This window comes from Crinia signifera, chromosome 8 (genome assembly GCF_055691185.1).
Source record: "Crinia signifera chromosome 8, ASM5569118v1, whole genome shotgun sequence".
Taxonomy (NCBI): Eukaryota; Metazoa; Chordata; class Amphibia; order Anura; family Myobatrachidae; genus Crinia; species Crinia signifera.
This window is the reverse complement of record NC_139224.1, coordinates 37,452,739-37,472,616: the sequence shown is the minus strand read 5'-3', so window position 1 is coordinate 37,472,616 and position 19,878 is coordinate 37,452,739. Positions and strand designations below refer to the sequence as shown.

The following is a 19,878-nucleotide window of genomic DNA, read 5'->3' as shown; positions in this document are numbered from 1 at the left end:
ATCGTAGCACTGGACTGCGCGAGGGTCAGCTGCTGCAATGTGGGTGCAGTAATGGAACCATTGCCTCATATCCGCACTAATCACAAAACGAAGCATACAGTATGTATACATATATTCAGTATGTTTTTATATCTGCTTTTAGATTTTATGCAGATATTTGGGCAATGTTTATTTGCAGGGGCTTGTGAATGTACCCATATTTTACTGATTTATTATAAGCAGCATGTCTGCCGGGAATGTTAACCCTTGATAATTCACAACCAATTGGCTGCCATTTTGTTATTTGCATTTAAATAAATTCTGCAGTGTCTAAATTTCCCTCTGCATATATTTGTCCTATATTTTCAATACCAAATCTACCCCAAATAGACTTCATTTCTTTGTATTTAACCTTCCTGTCTTACTTTTGTTTCTCTTTAGATCTTACCCATATGGGAGATATTCTGGGCCCACCCCTTTATATTCCATTACTTGATTTGCATATCCCCAAACTCTTTGTATCTGTTTACTTATTAAGCTTTTTACCCCCCCCCCCCCCCCCCCCAACACACACCATTTTTACTAAGTTAATTCCTCCTGTAACTGTTAGTGGGAGTTTTAACCAAGTTTTCATTTTATCCTGATACAGCTTTATTAAGGGATCTATATTCAATTGTATAAACTCACTGGGCTGATTTGAGATTTTGATCCCCAAATACTTCATGTTCTTCACCCATTTCAACGCTACTACTTCATTATCCCTGCTTTTAGGAGCGTCCCCTCTTGCCTTTATGATGTTCGATTTATCCCAATTGATATTTAACCCTGAGTGGCTACCGAATTCCTCTATGATTGACAGGGAGTTCCTCTTCATAATCTGCCAAGTATAGCAACATGTCATCCGCATACAAAGATATTAATTGTTTATTCTCGCTTATCTGACCCATCCCTTTCAGACCCTCAGGATATATGCAAGTGGCTCTATTGCAAGGTTAAACAAGGCAGGGGACAAAGGACACCCCTGCCTTGACCCCCTCGCTAGTTCAAATGCTACTGTAATGTAACCATTTATACGTATCCTTGCTCTGGGAGCGTGATACAGTAATTGAATCCACTTAATATACTGGGGTCCAAACCCAAATTTACTTAGTACCATCCACAAATATCTCCACTCAATGCTGTCATAGGCTTTAGCTGCATCTAGCGATGCAACAGCAGCCCGATCATCTGTTTCTTGTACATTTTGGATGTTTCCATAAAATCTTCTTATATTAATTGCTGGGCATTTATTTTTTAAAAGCCTGTTTGACCATTATGGACTATACTTTCGATGACTCCTTCTAATCTCGTGGCTAGAACTTTGGCTAATATTTTAACATCTGCGTTAATTAGCGAGATTGACCTATATGAGTCCATTTCTTTTGGGTCTTTCCCCTCCTTAGAGGCTTCTTTCATTGAGTCAGGGAGCTTCCCCTCCATGCTCTTATTGAAGCCATGGGCCCACCACATCTATATATTTTTTGTATATTTCTGGGGGTATTCCATCACAGCCTGGTGCTTTCTTGTTTGGTGATGTTTTTATAGCTTGCTGTACTTCTTATAACCATATGGGTTGTTCCAATCTTTTGCACCCACTCCCACTTATTCTTGGTAAATCTATCTTCATTATGTACTTATATGTATCTGCCATTTCTTTTCCTATTGTTGAGGAGTACAATTTTTCAAAGTATCCTAAAAACAGTTGTGCAGTTAGAGTGTGAATTTGGAGCAAGATGAAACTAATGAAGTTTAAACTTCAGGACCCCTAAGGTTTTTTTCATGAGTTCATTTTTCAAAATCAATGATGTTTTTTAAGTGTGTGTGTTATTAAAATAAGGTTGCTTTAGTAAAAGAATCAAATCTTGTCTCGCTTGTGTATTATAACACCAAAAATCAGATTATCGCCTCATGTTTTTATGTAGTGTATAGTTATAGTGCGTCATCAATAGCACAATGACACCTAGGCCTCTAGTACAGCACAGCTTCTGTTACAGCTTTGATGTTGGTCACTTTGGGCCTTATTCTGCTTGGTGCGGTCCGTTCCGACTTCTTTCAGAAATGACCGAACGCCACGCACGGCGGACATTCTAAGAACTCGCGCCCACAGGTCGTCCGCATCCATTCGGACGGACTCGCTAAGAAGAGGGAGTGTCTTCAGACTGCATCCAAACGTGCGTGTGCGGTGGGAACTCAAAGATTCTGCACGGTCTTACTGCGTCAGAACGGACGAGAAGCTGACCGTACGCACCGAGTTGGTGTATTTCCGCAAACTCACTAATCTATTCGGAAGTCATGCTTCAGCAACATGACACACTTATCCAATTAGCCTACCTCATAACACATAGATTATTTTTAAATGTAATCAATTACTTCCTAATTGATACTTAAACACATTACTTGCACTTAAGATTAACCCTTACATCATGTTAAGTGTTATTACTTCATTGTTGCCCCTTTACCTGTCTTAGTGGTACCAATTGAACCTGTGAAAAGAGTGTAATCAATCACTAATGACTAGAGGAGTGGATTGTATTGTGGTCAGCTGCAAGTGTTTACGGTGCGGGAGTACTAATTGGGCAAACCGAATGCCTAGCGCATGAACCAGTGGTCTCAGAGAACTGAAACTTGCTTATGGACTCCGCAGATTTCTGCCATGATGGTTCGCTTGCACTCGGTGTCTGGTCCGAATGCACGCCTACCACTGTTCGTGCACTCTCACGTGTACGCCCAGATTTCCGCCCAGTTTTGCCCACTTTGAAACCGCGCCCTTGTGTACGCCCACATGACGCCCATATTATGCCCATATGTCCCGATGGAGTTCGGTGCACATTTGTAGACGGTATTGGTGAGAACGAGTGCGCAGACACTACGTTGCACATGCGCATTGCGTTGCCTACGCATGCGCAGATAGCTAAAAAGCACCCTCCAAAAGAATTCGGAACGGACCGCCTCAACCAGAATAAGGCCCTTTGTGCTGCGGGGGCTGCTGGGAGTTGTAGTCCAAAAATAAGGGGGAAAGTCAGTAGTTGAGGCAGATATAACAGCACAAACCAGTTTGTACCTTGCACATAGATCGTTAGTTATGGTCTATTTACTATAGTAGTAAAGGACACACTGTTTTTTAAAGACATTTTAATATTAAAAGTAATTGTACATGTGCTTTATAAACCAGCTGCATAAAATAGACCAGTTATATGAAAGCTTTGTTGTGTCTTTAAGGCATTGTCACAGTAATGTTGCTGCTGTTTATTTTTTTATCCCTCATAAAAATAGTGCAAATTGTAAAAAAAAATACATAATTATAACAGGCTAGTTCAGTACAGGTTCCGGTAGATCTCGTGCAGGAACGGCGGAGTCCGATGCAAGGTAATGTAGATGTCTTGTAGACGTGACTGGAGTCTCAGAACAACTTGTTGTAGATGGGCAAGTTGTGGTAAATCTCTTGAAGATGCAGTTGTTGGATCAGTACAAGTCCTTGGAGACCTCTTGGATGTGTGAGGAGATTCAGTACAAGTCATTGTAGATCACTTACAAATATTGGCAGAGAATCAGTGGACAGTAAGTCCCCATTGATGTCCTACAGATGTGGTTGGAGGCTGAATACAAGTCTTTGGAGATCTCTTGCATTTGTGAGTGGTCCGTTCAGTATACGACCTTGCGAATGTCTTGCAGATAGGGGTAGAGATTCAGTACAAGTGCTTGTCAATCTCTTGCGGATGCGAGTAGAGACTTAGTAGAGATCCTTGTAAATCTCTTGCAGGAGAGGATGGAGGCTCATCTCCACTTCTGTTTTCCTGATAATCTGCAATAACTGGACATGCTCTGTTACAACTTGCCTGAGGTCTGTCATCTTTTGGAGAAGTTTAGCAAAGAGCTGAGAGGAGTCTGGGTGGTTCAACTTGAGTTGCAGCTCCAGAGCCTGAAGTAAAGTGTCCTGAATATCTTCTATGGGCTTCACATTCAATAATCCGGGTCGATCTAAACAGTCAAATAGTAAAAGAAGAGAAAAGCACTGAATTAATGGGAGGATTCTTTTAGTACTGAGGTACATGGGAAGCAATAACTTCGTGTTGGTAACAAAGAGATATCAACAGCTTGGGCAACTTTCAAAAATGTCTCCAGCATAAAAATCAATACATAACTTTACCTACTGTTACTTAAAGACAAAAGTTGCATTAAGAGCTGTCCTTTGCAATACGCAACAATATCAATAACTGGAGAGTTAAGGCCCCCTTACACTTGTCCAACTTATTGTCCAACAATGGACCTGATTGACTCGAGATTAATATTCTGTACAGGAGGATCAATCTCTTGCAATCTCTTGGTTATACCCAAAGGCACGGGATTGTTCCTTGAGAAAGATAGTGCATAGTATCGAAACCGGTCGGCTAGAAGGCAGAGGAGGATTCCGGGGACCCACACCATATACCAGCATCCAGGGACGCCTGTCATGGTTACATCTTTTCATGCATTTACGTGTGGGCAAATATTTCTGGTGAGAGTCCGCTGTTTCTATACTCTGCTGTGTTTTACTCATTTTAATATTAAAAAACATACCACACCATGATGTTTTTCTCATACTTTTGAGCTATTCTGTTTTATGGTTAAAGAGAAGGATCCTATTGGTGACATTCTAAGGCCAGTATTCAATGGCCAGGGGTCGAGGGCAGCAGCGAATCCTGTGTAGGATTCGCTGCACTTTCGGCCAGATTCTCCCTGCTGGGAGATTCGCCGGCAGCCACCCGTTCACATTATTCAACGATAATTACCCTCTGCGGCGAATTGTACTCGGCTCTCTCCCCTGCTGCTGTGGCTACAATGCCACTGCAGGGGATTGAGCGGAGTCACAGCGGGGGAGCACGCTGATGCTGCCAGGAGCCCCCGCACAGCTTGAGGACGGGGACGGGTCCAGCATCAGTAGCAGACCTCCAGCTCCAGCAGTCCCAGCGCTGACATCTGCTATCACCACGCTGGGGCTGCCAGAGCCGGAGGTCTGCTGCTGCTGGAGCCTTCCCCGCCCTCAGGCTGTGCGGGGGCTCCGTGTTGATCAGATGTCGGGGTGTGCCGGAGGTCTGCTGCTGCTGGAGCCTTCCCTGCCCTCAGGCTGTGCGGGGGCTCCGTGTTGATCAGATGTCCGGGTGTGCCGGAGGTCTGCTGCTGCTGGAGCCGTCCCCGTCCTCAGGCTGTGTCGGGGCTCCGTGCTGATCAGTGTCCGGGCTCTCTCCCCTTCCCTCAGACCACCAGAGCCTGCCTGAATTACAAGGTACCTACACTGCAGTCATGACTGCAATTGCCTGTCAGCTCATGTCTCCCCCCCTCGCTGCTCAGCTGGCTGTGTCAGTACACTGAGAGGGGGGGGATGTAATAAAACTTCTAAATATATTAAAGAGGCGCTAGTAATGAGTGAATATAAGCAAGACCCATCAGATTAAATTAAAACTGATTTTTTTACATAAAAAAAGGAAATAAAACATTTATTTCTAAAGAAACATGTTCAGTTCTCCATAAAAAGCTGACGAATGCTAAATGGAGAATCATGGCAAATTTCAATGGAGAAAGCAGTTCTCCATTTGAGCATTGAATACACTCTCGGCGAATTCCACTAAAAACCCCATTGAAAATCACAGACGAATTGCGGAGAATCATTTACGGCGAATCGGCAGACATTCGCTGTTCATTAGTGCCGAATTGCCTCCATTGAATATGGCGAATTGTTTTTTCTAACAGAAAATTCGCCGTTTACCCAGCGAATTGCCAGATTCACTGAAAAAAACGGCGAATCTGAGGCATTGAATACTGGCCTAAGTCCTTCAAACAAGCGTTGTTTGTCTACCCATCTGGTAGACAAATACCATTGGCACGAGTCAAACATCTTTACGTTTATTTTCACTGTTTAAATTTGTATGATACAGTGTTGCACTATTGTGTATTTTTCTTTTTTTTTCTGGGGCTATCTCTCTGGAACTACACACAAAAGAGTAACATCTAGCACCCTGGGAACTATCCAATATCTTTGTGGTATCCTACACATCAGGCACATAAGATTTTATCAGATAAATTGACCCAATCCACCTGAATTGGGTCAAATCTGACAAAATCTCACAAGTGTAAGGGACCCTTAAGGGGCCCTTTATAGTTTTTATTAAATGGGTGTTTGTCCTTTGCACGTAATTATTTATTTATGAACACGTAATATTTTGAAGCCATTGCCAATTTTTTATTTATTACAGACTTTGAAATACATCCCATTATTAGTGTCAAGCCAAGCACAAATGATAGTGGCGCAGGTTACAAATGGGAGTATTATGAGAAATCATACAATATTCTTTTAGCCAATGACTTCAGGTGATCGAAGTCCGGTTGGAACCTGCTGCAATTATACATTCTACACCTGCTGATAAATAAACCCCGTAAACTTATCCTCAATTGACATTGCCTTAATCTGACGTTTACAAGGCAGTTACACGTTAACGAATTCTCGTTCTCTGCCCAACACTGATGTGGAATCTCGTAAAATCTGCACGTTATGGAGTTTAGCTGGGAATGGTGCCATGATACCCTGTGTAGTGCCAGAGATGATCCCAAAGCATAAAGTACGAGATGAGGAAATATCTCATTCGTCACCAGATACTGGAGGCTATTCTCCCATAATGCTCTAGCTCATCTGCCAATTCTGCTGAGAGGATGGATAGCTATTTTGGTCATAAAAATATGTTGATAGAAATTATATGATTTACTACCATTTTCCTAGACTTTTATTTTGGTCTTTTACTGTATTAAACTGTACTATTGGCAGTTGTGTATGTGCAGTGGAAAGTATGTTCTTTAATTATTAAACTGGAATGATTGTCAATGAAAGTTAATTGGACTGGAACTGGTGGCCTCTTGGAACTCAGGCAGTATAAAGTGTTCAGTAGTTGCCATGAACTCGGAGGAACTGCAACAATAGTACTTTTTTAGTTAATGCATGTTCCTTTGCCCTTTAACCAGTTCACTGGTAATCCCAAGAATTTTCCAGGCTATGCCTTAATGCCCAGGCTGGCAAGCCCGGAAAATTCTCGGGATTGCCAGTGATTAGCGCCGGGCAGTGCTGCTGAGTTCATCGCTGAACTCAGGCAGCTTCAGCGCTGCCCGGCTCCCTCCGCCGCACCCCCGGCTCACCAAGCCCCTGGCTGTTGCATTACAGCCTGCGGCGCTGGCTTATAACAAGTGGGGACAGGGAGCCGGGGTGTAGGGCCAGCCAGCGGCTGATTGACAGTTCAGCGGTGCTGCCCGGACCCAGGGAGGCAGTGGTGTTTTTTTTTTCTAAGGGAGCGCTCCCCATAAAAAACTCACCCTGTGGGGAGCGTTCCCCCACCCCAAAAAAAACACCACTGCCCAATGTAATGTAGCAACAAAAAAGACCAACAAAATTTTAGCATGCATTAAAAGGGGCATGGAATCTAGGGACTTGAGGGTAATCATGCCACTGTATAAAGCATTGGTGAGACCGCACCTAGAATACGGTGTACAATTCTGGGCCCCGCACTATAAAAAGGACATAATTCAATTAGAAATAATCCAGAGACGAGCAACAAAGCTTATTAGGGGAATGGAGAATTTAAGCTACGAGGAGAGATTAAGCAATTTGGGACTATTTACATTAGAAAAGAGACGCTTAAGGGGGGACATGCTCAACATGTACAAATGCATCAGGGGCCAATATAAGGAACTGTCAAGCACCCTTTTTTCTACTAAAAAGGAGTCTAGGACGTGAGGGCATGAGTATAGCTTAGAAGAACAAAGATTTTGTTCAGCAAGAAGAAAAAAATTCTTTACAGTCAGAGCAGTCAAACTTTGGAACTCTCTTCCTGGAGAGGTGGTGTCGGCAGACACATAAAATACGTTCAAAATAAGGTTGGACAAACACTTATTTGTTAAAAACATCCATGGGTACATATGAGAAATGTAATCTGTCAATCTTTTATAAACATCCTAGGTTGAACTAGATGGACGCCTTACCTACTATTTAACTATGTAATTCTGACCCTCACCTAACACTAATACTCTAACCCTCACCTAACACTAATACTCTAACCCTCACCTAACACTAATACTCTAACCCTCACCTAACACTAATACTTTAACCCTCACCTAACACTAATACTCTGACCCTCACCTAACACTAAAACTCTAACCCTCACCTAACACTAATACTCTAACCCTCACCTAACACTAATACTCTAACCCTCACCTAACACTAATACTCTGACCCTCACCTAACACTAAAACTCTAACCCTCACCTAACACTAATACTCTAACCCTCACCTAACACTAATACTCTAACCCTCACCTAACACTAATACTCTAACTCTCACCTAACACTAATACTCTGACCCTTACCTAACACTAATACTCTGACCCTCACCTAACACTAATACTCTAACCCTCACCTAACACTTATACTCTGACCCTCACCTAACACTAATACTCTAACCCTCACCTAACACTAATACTCTAACCCTCACCTAACACTTATACTCTAACCCTCACCTAATACTCTATCCCTCACCTAACAGTAATACTCTGACCCTCGCCTAACACTAATACTCTGACCCTCACCTAACACTAATACTCTGACCCTCTCCTAACACTAATACTCTATCCCTCACCTAACACTAATACTCTGACCCTCACCTAACACTAAAACTCTAACCCTCACCTAACACTTATACTCTAACCCTCACCTAATACTAATACTCTATCCCTCACCTAACAGTAATACTCTGACCCTCGCCTAACTCTAATACTCTATCCCTCACCTAACACTAATAGTCTATCCCTCACCTAACACTAATACTCTATCCCTCACCTAACACTAATACTCTATCCCTCACCTAACACTAATACTCTATCCCTCACCTAACACTAATACTCTATCCCTCACCTAACACTAATACTCTAACCCTCACCTAACACTAATACTCTATCCCTCACCTAAAACTAATACTCTATCCCTCACCTAACAGTAATACTCTGACCCTCGCCTAACTCTAATACACTATACCTCACCTAACACTAATACTCTATCCCTCACCTAACACTAATACTCTATCCCTCACCTAACACTAATACTCTATCCCTCACCTAACACTAATACTCTATCCCTCACCTAACACTAATACTCTATCCCTAACCTAACACTAATACTCTAACCCTCACCTAACACTAATACTCTAACCCTCACCTAACACTAATACTCTATCCCTCACCTAAAATTAATACTCTTTCCCTCACCTAACACTAATACTCTATCCCTCACCTAACACTAATACTCTATCCCTCACCCTTAATTCTAACACTAATATTAACCTAACCCTCACCCTTAATCCGAATTCCCTATTATTAATAACCCTAACCTTCACCCTTCATCATAATACCCTAACCTTCACCCTTAACATTAATAGTCTAACCCTCACCCTTACTACTAAATCCTAACACTAGGGGGGAAATTGAATAGGATCTATCTACAGTTCATGAAGTGTACCTAGACATGTGTTTCTCCACCAAGGAGTAACATCATTGTATTACCTGTATAGGAGGATACCCAAAAACCCAGCAGATAGTAAAAAATACATGTCCTATGTGCAGTGAAAATGGCTATGCACCTCACCCACCACTCTATTTAATTCATCTCACCCTGCTCAGTAGGCGTGCCATCCTCACTAACCTCCATCTCGTACCACCATACTATTCACATGCCGGTTCCGGAGCTCAGTTTGTGATGCCCCACTGCAGTATTGCATCCCATTAATTGTCTGCTCTGCATGGACTAACAGCGCTATGGTACTGTATCTCCATGTGTTTAATTCTCAGTATATACTTGTATTTATAGATAACTGCACAGTGTAATGTCTAAATTGCGACGTGAGCGGAATCTTGCCCTGGGCAGACCATATCTTACCTCCACTAAGTATGATGACAGCTACAAAGATGGAAAGGTCACTGTCGTCCAATTCTAATGCGTTAAACCTTATGGCAAATTCAAACTTGGGCTCCATAAATTCACAAAATGGTTTCCTCAAGCTCTTGAGAAACTCCCGGGTCATAAAGCCTTGTCCCTCAGCAATGAGAACACCGTCTTTATTCATGAGAGAAGCCAGCATCGTAAATATGATTTCATGGACTCCGTACTTCAGGAGAGTTACTTGGTCATTGAGGTCAAGGTTGACAAATCCTGGAATGTTTTTGGCAAATTCAGTGATCTCCCGAACGGCTTCAACGGAACGAGACTGACATCTCTGGAAAATGCGTATCGCAACTTCCTTGTTCTGCTCCATGTAAGGGGTAAGGGAGTACTGATATTTGATCTGATCCTCTCCCATCATTAGTGAGTTCATATCATAGATTACCACTGGCTGAAAGAAGACCAATAAATATATGTCATTAATACATCCACATACCTTTCGCACAACTATTTTCTGTATTCCTTAGGTTGAAATGTACATTTTCTGACTTTCTCTACTATTTTATAATGTTACCATTACTGTGTATGCTGACAATCTGAACAAAGACACATGTTTCCAGCAGTAATCTACAACACTGCAGAGGGGCTAATGCAATTTGTCCAGAATTACACTTACATTTTATCCAGACATCTGTCCAGTCAGAACTGCTGTGGCTTTGTCCATATTTATACATAAAGGGGAGAGATATAGGGTCAGATGTACTAAGTTTGAAAAGTGATAAAATGGAGAGTGATAAACCACCAGTCAATCAGCTTCTACATTACCTGCCATGTCACAGGCTGTGCTTGAAAAATAATAGGTAGGAGCTGATTGGTTGGTGGTTTATCACTCTCCATTTTATCACTTTTCAAGGCTTAGTAAATCTGTAATTGAGGTTCATTTGAAAGGGGCTGAATTTGTCCCCATTCCGATGGTGGGGGGTCCGCCCATGCGCATATTTGCACATGTGCGCACCCCGGGAGCAATTTCAGCCGAGCCGTTCGTTCGGGGGCGGGCAGTGGCGGTAACCGGGCTGGAACAGGGGCACGCCTAGCATTTTATGGGCGTCCCCGATTCCTGCACAGGGCGGGCAGCTGGTGTCACATGACGTCAGCACCCGCCCATTTTCGGCGAACAGCGGCGTAAAAAAAATAATCAGTTTTCACTTTTCGCCCAGTTGCGAGGGGATGTGTTCTCAGACACATCCCTTTGCATGTTACCGAGTGGATGCGGGCGGCACTGGTGGCAGGGAAGGAAGGTTGGGCTTTGGGCGGAGCAGCGTTTACCCGCCGGGTAAGCGGTGCTTTTTCGTCTGAATCAGCTCTGTCATTTTTCAAACACAGCCTGTAAAAAGTCGACCTTCAATAAGTTGACAGAGTCAAAAGGTCAACCGGGTCAATAGGTCGACGTTCAATAGGTTGACAGGGTCAAAATGTTGACATGAGAAAGGGAGACACTTGATAAGGTCGACATAAGTTTTTCCCTAATTGGGGGTTCATGTCAACAGTTGTCGACCTTGACACAAAACTTTGTGAAAAAATAATGCCTGTCTTATTGTATGTTGACCTTTTGACCCTGTTGACCTTTTGGCGTAGACATATTGACTATCTAGACCTGGCATGTCCAAACTACACATCCCAGCATGCCTTGCCATAGATTTAGCATTCCCTAATAGCAAAACTCTGGCAAGGCATGATGGGACTTGTAGTTTCACAACACCTGGAGGGCCGAACTTTGGACATGCCCGATCTAGACACTGTCTATCTAATGATCCACTCCCAGATAGATATAGATACTGCTGTGATTAAACTTAAGCCAATACTAGCTAAGGTGGAGGGAACATGCATTTGATAACTGTCACTGAGGCTTATACCCCTTTCAGACATACCCAAAAATACCGGGATTTTTTACGAGCACGCACATAATCCCGGGACTATCTTATGTCTGAATGGCTCTAGTCAGGATTTTAATTGACTAAAATCCCAGGTGCTGCGCACCTGCAATGGCTCCGGGATTTTTAGAAACCCGGGATTGAACCGGATTTTAAATCCCGGGTAGTATGTCTGACAGGGGTATTAATAAGACTTGTGTGTCCTGTGGGCAGGGCAACTGATCAATCATTTGCAGTGCACATGATTTTCTGCTGCTACCAAGATGTGCCACACACTTATAATGGGAAAATGACCTTCCTTGAATCCGGACACATCCTGTGCTGTGAACACAATAGAAGAGAGAACAACCCCAGTAAATCATTTACACACATAACTCCTACTCACTGATTTGTCTGTTGTCCTTCCTGTCAAAATGGCTCTCGCCTTGGCTTTCGTTAAAGGGAATGACTTGAGGTATGAGTCATATAAGTGCTTGGCCAGGACCCGCTGATCGGCACACTCTGGATTCAGCTGGTCGATGTCACTTGATATCTCAGCCAGTAGCTTCTCCTTCTCAGCCTGTGGCATCCGTCCAAACCTGATAGCTGAAAAAAATAGATTTTTTTTTGTGTTATTGAGGCAGAGATTATTATTTACATTATGGAGAGAGGCACCAAGCTGTGGTAAAACTAGAGTGTGGGGTCATAAAACATGCAATAACTCCATTGGAAGGTGTGTTATTTTGGGCAATATCGCATGCAATAAACAAGACGCATGTTTAATGAGAGCTTTGATGAATTCTGTCTTTAAATTTTATGATGACGCCAGTCAGCTGATAACAGAAAAATCTCAACATTTTTTTCAAACAATTTTATACATAAAACTGCAAATAAATGTCAATGACTGGTCTTATCATTCTAAATAAATTCACCTTTAAAGGGATATCTAACTGCGCACAATTCTTTACCTGAAATAAATATCTTAAGTAATAAGACAACATCCCAAGGGCCAGATGCACTAAGTTTCAAAATTGATAAAATGGAGAGTGATAAACAGCCAGCCAATCAGCTCCTACCTGTCATGTCACATACCGTGTTTGAAAAATGTCAGACAGGAGCTGATTGGTTGGTTATTTATCATTCTCCAGTCTATTACAGAGAGTTATGTTGTTATTATGGTAAAGGTGCTTCGATTTTTTGACCAATATTGTTCATTTTGGCCCTTATAAACGATATTGGTCAAAATATCGGCCAGTGTGTACTCTAAAAGTGACGAATGGCAATGAGCAGGCATTAAGGTTGCACAATATTGTTCGTCCAGGACACTGGGGAAGTTAAGTGAAATTGGTCCCCAGTGTCTTTCATTGCATACATTGTAGAGTGTGTATACACCATAAGTCTTTTTCCCCTTGTGCAACCTGACCATGAAGCAATGCCTGTCCACTAATGACAAGTGGTTGTCATGGGTGTGGCTGCCCCAGGCAACTAGAGGATGATATCCCCACAATTGAGCGTCCTGCACGGTACACAATATTTGAAAGAACCAACCAATCAGCTTCTGTAGTATTACAGGCTGTGCTAAAGACATGACAGGAAGAAGTTGGTGGGTGTACTTTATCTCCAAGTTATCGCTCTCTGAGATATTATATCCACCTCCCATAAAATCTGAAAACAGTTGGTGGATGAGAAACACTTCTGCGCAGCCTCCATCAAGGCTGAAGAACTGTAACATGAGCTGACAGTCTCTAGGAGCTGCCACGGCTCCGCAGTCGACCTGGCCTCCAACAGGTGCTACTGTACCTGTTGACGAATATTTCCTCTCTAGGTTCGACGAATTTGAACGTGTACCTTTGAGACTCCTGGCAAAAATGTTATACATCAATGCTTGTATAGAGTCCCACTAACCACCAGGTTAGTGGCAGGTTTAAATAGCCACTCTGTGCTGCAAAGTCGCGGGTGAGGATAGATAAGAAAGACAGCCATGTTTACATCGCTCTGCCCGGCAGTCTCTTATAGCAAAGCTGAAGGCAGGGACACTGACACAGCAGGACAAGGCGGCCGGACGGAGGGGGAACCGTTCCACCTCCTATATATATATATATATATATATATATATATATATATAGCAAATGGATATAGCGGCACTCACAGGACGTCACAGAAGACAAATAAATTCCACACAGGGACCCGCTCAAGTGGTTCATGAACCACTTGAGCGGGTCCCTGTGTGGAATTTATTTGTCTTCTGTGAAGTCCTGTGAGTGCCGCCATATCCATTTGCTATTTTCTGTTCCTCTGCCGAGCGAGCCAGGAGGGCACCCGGGCAAAGTAACCCCTGAACAGCTGGGTGGAGTGCCAGTCTTCAAACAGACATATATATATATATATATATATATATACATACACACACACATACTGCACTTATCTCCAAATAAAACCTGCAGAGTCATCAGTTATAGCACTATAAATGCCACTAAGGTGGGAATCCAATTAGCCCCCCCCCCCCCCCCTTCCCAAGGCTATCCAATTAGCCCATGCTTTAAATGTTTACAGTCGGAAAATGCAAAAAAAAACTTTTGCAACTAAAAGAAAGATTACTGTGGCTAATTGAATTCTCCCCAAAATCTAAAATACAAGTTAACTTAAATACTATATATAGAAGGTCTGAATAATTTTCTCAGAAATGCTAAAGTATCAGGAGTTCATCAAAGCTGTAAAGATTTGAGACAAATATGTGGTCATGTGGGAAGATATTTCTCTATACACAGCAGACTTCCTGTCAGTCACGCCATGTAAAGGACACTAATTCAGCTTCTTTTTGTCTGACAACAGGAATAAAAAAAACTTGTGATCAGCTGACTGCAACTGTAACTGTGGTACACTATGTAGACTTATCTAATTACAGATTCAGTTACAACTTTATGGGGACATGTACATGTTAAAGTGGAGATAGATAAAGTACAGTATCAACATAGCAGCTCCTAATTGTAATTTTGCAATCAACCAGTAACATGGCAGTTAGGAGCTGATTAGCTGATAATTTATCTATTTCCACTTTATGACTACCCAAGGATTAGTTCATCTTTTCCATAGTACCGTTGTCTTTTTATATAAGGCAACTTGAATGATAGGTTTCTGATCCTTTAATTCGCCTTGATTCTGATTAATAACGTGCTTAGACCATAGAGTGCAATTCACTAAAGTACTCCACGTTTTATTTTAGATACCAAAATGCAGTTACTGATGCAAAACCTCTGACTTATAAAACTGATCCGGGAAAATCAGGACACATGGATGGACAGCCAACAGGGGAGCTCCAGAGGCGGGGCTGCCGCACAAAATTCAAATAGGGGAGCCACACCCACAGACACCAACTGTCATTCCAAACTGACTCAATGGCAGTTGTTTTTTCTCCCCTATTTTAATTTTGAACTGTGCTGGAGTCCCGACACTCAGTCAACCAACATCTACTACATGCACAAGTACTCACTCCAAAGTTCCACATTTGTAAAAGTGCTTCTACACCAACGTGCACCATGTAGATGAAAAGAGTATCTCATTAAAAAGTGTAGAACCCAATCTTCACCAAGCCTTGCCGAGTGGAAATACGGGTGCAGCTGCTGTGAATGTGCACCCTGTATCATTTCATTAATCTTGATCTGCAAAATGAAATCTTGTTTCCCCTCTGCTTGTGCAATCTGCCACCTGGCGGAGATCTAGATGCTCATGCCATTTGTTATTGTCCTCCAGCCAGTTTACAAGCATATGCATACCACAGAAGACCATTATTACATTGTGCTGTTCGTACAGTTATGAAATGAGTTCAATAGAGGCTGAAATAATGACAGTAAGACTACGTGAGGCTTGATGGATGAAATGCAGAAAACAGAATTATTTACATTGGATCCCATGATCTAGGAAGGCGGCCATAGGAAATTGAGTTAAACATCCGCTTAGAGTTGGGTGGAGGAGGGAGTTGTATATTACAGAAATGAATATATAGCTAAACATATTAAAAGACTGTGGTGCCTAAACTGTATTTATGTAGGTAATTATTTGAAGATAATGAAACCTGTCAGATTAATAGAGACCTTAATTAATGAGGTTGCTTTGTACATAATAATAGCGCAGTAAGCAGATGGGTTTTACTTTCCAGTAAAAATAGGGCTATCATGTATACTAACAGGGTCACCACAAGAAACCCTGAAACCAACAAACAAACCTTGGGCTGAAATGGTCCACTCTGTGCCTTTATGGGCAGAGAAAATAAGGGGTCTATCCTGCTAACTGTGAAGGGTGCAATGTAAGGATGCTAATCCCAGGGCATTTTTTCAATCCCGAGATCCGTAGCCCACACCCCCGGCCTATCACCTTGGAGGCTATTCCACCATAAGGAACATTGTCCTTCTGCCCTGGAAACACATATCAGGAGAGCACGGGTGCTGCTAATTAGCCCAACCATGATCACATCAGTTTTACCTTCTGCTGCTGGACCGGATGCTCCACATTACCTTCATGTGGAAGTATTCTGTCCCTGCCACAATATGCAAATACCTAACGCTTTTTATATAACTGCTATTATAATTAAAGATGGAATTTTCTGAATAATTTAAAGCAGGGCTGGGCAATTGCGGCCCTCCAGATGTTGATGAACTACACATCCCAGCATGCCTTGCATCAGTTTCAGCATGGCCACATAGCAAAACTAATGCAAAGCATCCTGGGATGTGTAGTTCACTAACATCTGGAGGTCCGCAATTGCCCAGCCCTGATTTAAAGTGTCGTTTTCCAAAGCAGTCGCTGCTCACTACAAAGAGACTCAATATGTCAGCTCCAACAAAACTTTTTCATATACTACAAATATGCAGATTCTTTTTACACAATAAAAATATCAACTGTGATTTATGTTATATAGAGGCATAATATATCAAATGTTTTTTGCCCTCTAACCCTGTGTCGTATTTAACCAATGCCTCAAAATTCGTTATAACAGGAATAACAAATTCAATCGTTTTCATAAAATGCAAAGATCCCACTTGGAGAACCGAGTAAATCCGGATAAAACTTTACCTGCACATCTCTAGTTTTAACCTAGAATAATACAGAAAAATACTTGCCACAGGGTCTAATTAGGAAATAGGAAACATTACCCTCGATGACAAAGTGAGCTGCCAGCCTAAAAAAATGTGCTTCCCCTTATGATTTATTTGTCATTTGATAATGTTTTTCATTTTGCAATACCCACAATGGAAAACAAGATTATTTTCATACAGTTTAGGATGGCTGCCAGAGAAGCCTCTTGTCCAAGATTCCCAGGACTGAGAGCTAATCCAGGGTATCATCTCCTAAACTCTGTAGCTATCGATGTGTTTTCAAATACAGCTTTAGCAGGAACATTAAACAAGTACTGTAAGGTAAACCAGAACAGGTGTATTAAATTAGCCGCAGCCACTGTTAATTTACCTGCCCAGGGCTATCCAATTATCCCTGATGCCAGCACTTATGAATAAGCATGTTGTCAGTGGCGGATTTCCCACTGGGCACTTGCTGGGGGTGGCACATCAGAGAATTAGCCCTGAAAAGAAGTGGGTAGTGATGTGATTGGTGGTGGTGGGGCCAATAACGTGCCTAGGGGTGCCTGACACCTAAATCAGCCCGTATCACAGCTATGAAAACACATACTGTAGGTCTGCGATGTGTGCGCTTTATCGCTGCGCTCGCCACGCTTCAGGTTGGCGTTGATAGTGGGGGTGATACAGTGTGAAATATGACATTTGGGTGCATTTTACATGATTTGAACACGTCCATGATTTCTGTGAAAAATGGCATTGCATCGGATCGCATCGCATGTGATCACATGCGATCGCATGCGATGCGATTTTTCCCTGTACGATGCCCATAGTGGGAGCCATGATAGTATACAAGTACCAAACTTGCAAAATGGTCAGGTGGATAAAACAGGAGCTAACTGAAGGGCCTGGAAAAAAAATCACCTGGAAAAAAAAATCACCAAATTTAAAATTATTTGTATAAATTCATTCATTAGTGCAATTCTGCTTCAGTATATTAATTACTGAACACGAAATAAGCAGCATATTAATAATATGACTCCATTAACTAATTTATGTTTAGACTCACTCTTACCTTTGTAAAACGCTAATTGGTTACATCTGAAAGCAGAACGTCAAACCTTGTATTGAAGTACTGGCCATTATTCTGGTTCACTCGCAAAGGCAAATTCCTTCTCAAATGGACAAAACCATGTGCACTGCAGGTGGGGCAGATGTAACTTGTGCAGAGAGAATTAGATTTGGGTGGGGTTTTACGTCAAAGTGAGATCTACATTGCAGTGTAAAAATAAAGCAGTCAGTATTTACCCTGCACAGAAACAAAATAACTCACCCAAATCTAATTCTCTCTGCACAAGTTACATCTGCCCCACCTGCAGTGCACATGGTTTTGTCCATTTGAGACAGAATTTGGCTTTGCGAGTGAACCAGAATAAGGGCCATTGTCTGACATTTCAAGTGGAACTTAATATGAGCCTCCTAGAGGGAAAACATTCTTATCTTTCTTATAATGAGTTAGGCATACAGTACATCTGCACACACCCCACACACAACATATCATATCAGAAGGAAAGTGAATCATGTTGGAAAGCTTTGTATCTTGGGGGTTATTCAAACCTGATTGCAGTCTTGAGATTTTGCAAGGCAGACAATTATCGAATGCGCATATGCAAGGCTATCCAGCGATAAAATCCACCATCTTTTCTGATCACAAGCCATTTGAATGCGCAATTGTTTTCAGTGACATTAGCTCCAGCCTCGATCAGACTGTTTTTTTATCCCACAGGAAGAGTAGGTTCTGGGATACACACAGACTGCACACACTGGGAAATCATTTGATGGTAAATGACGATCGGCATAAGCCATTCACAGACTTGCACAGGGTGGGGTTTCCCTGTGGCGGGACAGCAGCAATCACCCAGCTGCGATCAGGCCGGAATAACCACCATTGTTGCAAATAGGGGCACAACTGCAGCCAACTCCACATAAGCCCCTATGTGGCATGCGGTTGTTCAACAGTGTCTAGGTAGACCGACCAATATGTCCTCATCAACTGGTCAACGTGCTCATGGTTGACAAAGACAAAATGTCGACACAAGAAAAGAGTCAATATGGCAGCGCTCGAACCATTAAAAAAAGGTTGACAGGAGGTTTTTGGGATTTTTTTTCTTTTTATTGGACTTTTTCATACTTTTCATTCTTCCATTTTGCCGAGTACACCTGGAAAAACAAGTTGACACCAGAAAACATGGAAAACCGATGTCGAACTTTTCATTGGTCGACAATTCTATTCCAACCTTTTGCTTGTGTCAGCTTTTTGTCTGTCAACCTTGTGTATGTTGACCATTTGGTGTCGACTTATTGACTGTCTACCATTTAGACCGTAACCCCCCCCAGTAAGACACCAATAGGCATCAGATTTATAAGCTTAAGAATCCGACACTGAAACGAGTCCTCAGAACCAAATAAGCAGCAGGGCGGATAATCCCAAAGATTTGATGTTGTTGTAGGCGGTAGGGAGATCATAATATAAGCAAAAGCAGAAAAAAACAAATGAAGGCAGAGGGCCCTGCTCGTAAACTCTTAAGGTGCCCATACACGTTACATTTATTGTATACAAAATTGTATACAATATCGCATCTCATCACATCTCGGTTTTGCGATGAGATGAGATGAGATCTAGTACAAAAAGTATGTGCAGCACATAGATCTCATCGCAAAACCGAGGTGCGATGAGATGCGATATTGTATACAATAATTGTAACGTGTGTGGGCACCTTTACAGGCGTAAAGGGAAGTGGCAGGCAAACAGGGGAGTGCGTACAGAAACCAATCTTCTTTCAAAGTCATTTGATGGCATTTGGATAGTTATTAGGACAAATGAAGAGGTATTTATGTGGCAGAACATTCTGAAGGCTGCTCTGGAATGATTTT

At 42.2% G+C, this 19,878-nt stretch overlaps 1 protein-coding gene across 1 annotated transcript in view; it reads right to left on the bottom strand.

Annotated features, from left to right (window-relative positions):
• Nucleotides 1–3,133: 3,133 nt before the first annotated feature.
• Nucleotides 3,134–19,878, bottom strand: part of PPARG (peroxisome proliferator activated receptor gamma) — an 88,310-nt gene continuing 71,565 nt past the window's right edge. Inside the window, exons 5-7 of the mRNA XM_083156165.1 lie at nt 12,282–12,481; nt 9,963–10,416; nt 3,134–3,996 (exon numbers count right to left, since the gene is read on the bottom strand). Of these exons, the coding sequence (XP_083012291.1) occupies nt 3,749–3,996; nt 9,963–10,416; nt 12,282–12,481 (902 nt within the window). The 3' untranslated portion in view covers nt 3,134–3,748. The remainder of the gene's footprint in view (nt 3,997–9,962; nt 10,417–12,281; nt 12,482–19,878) is intronic.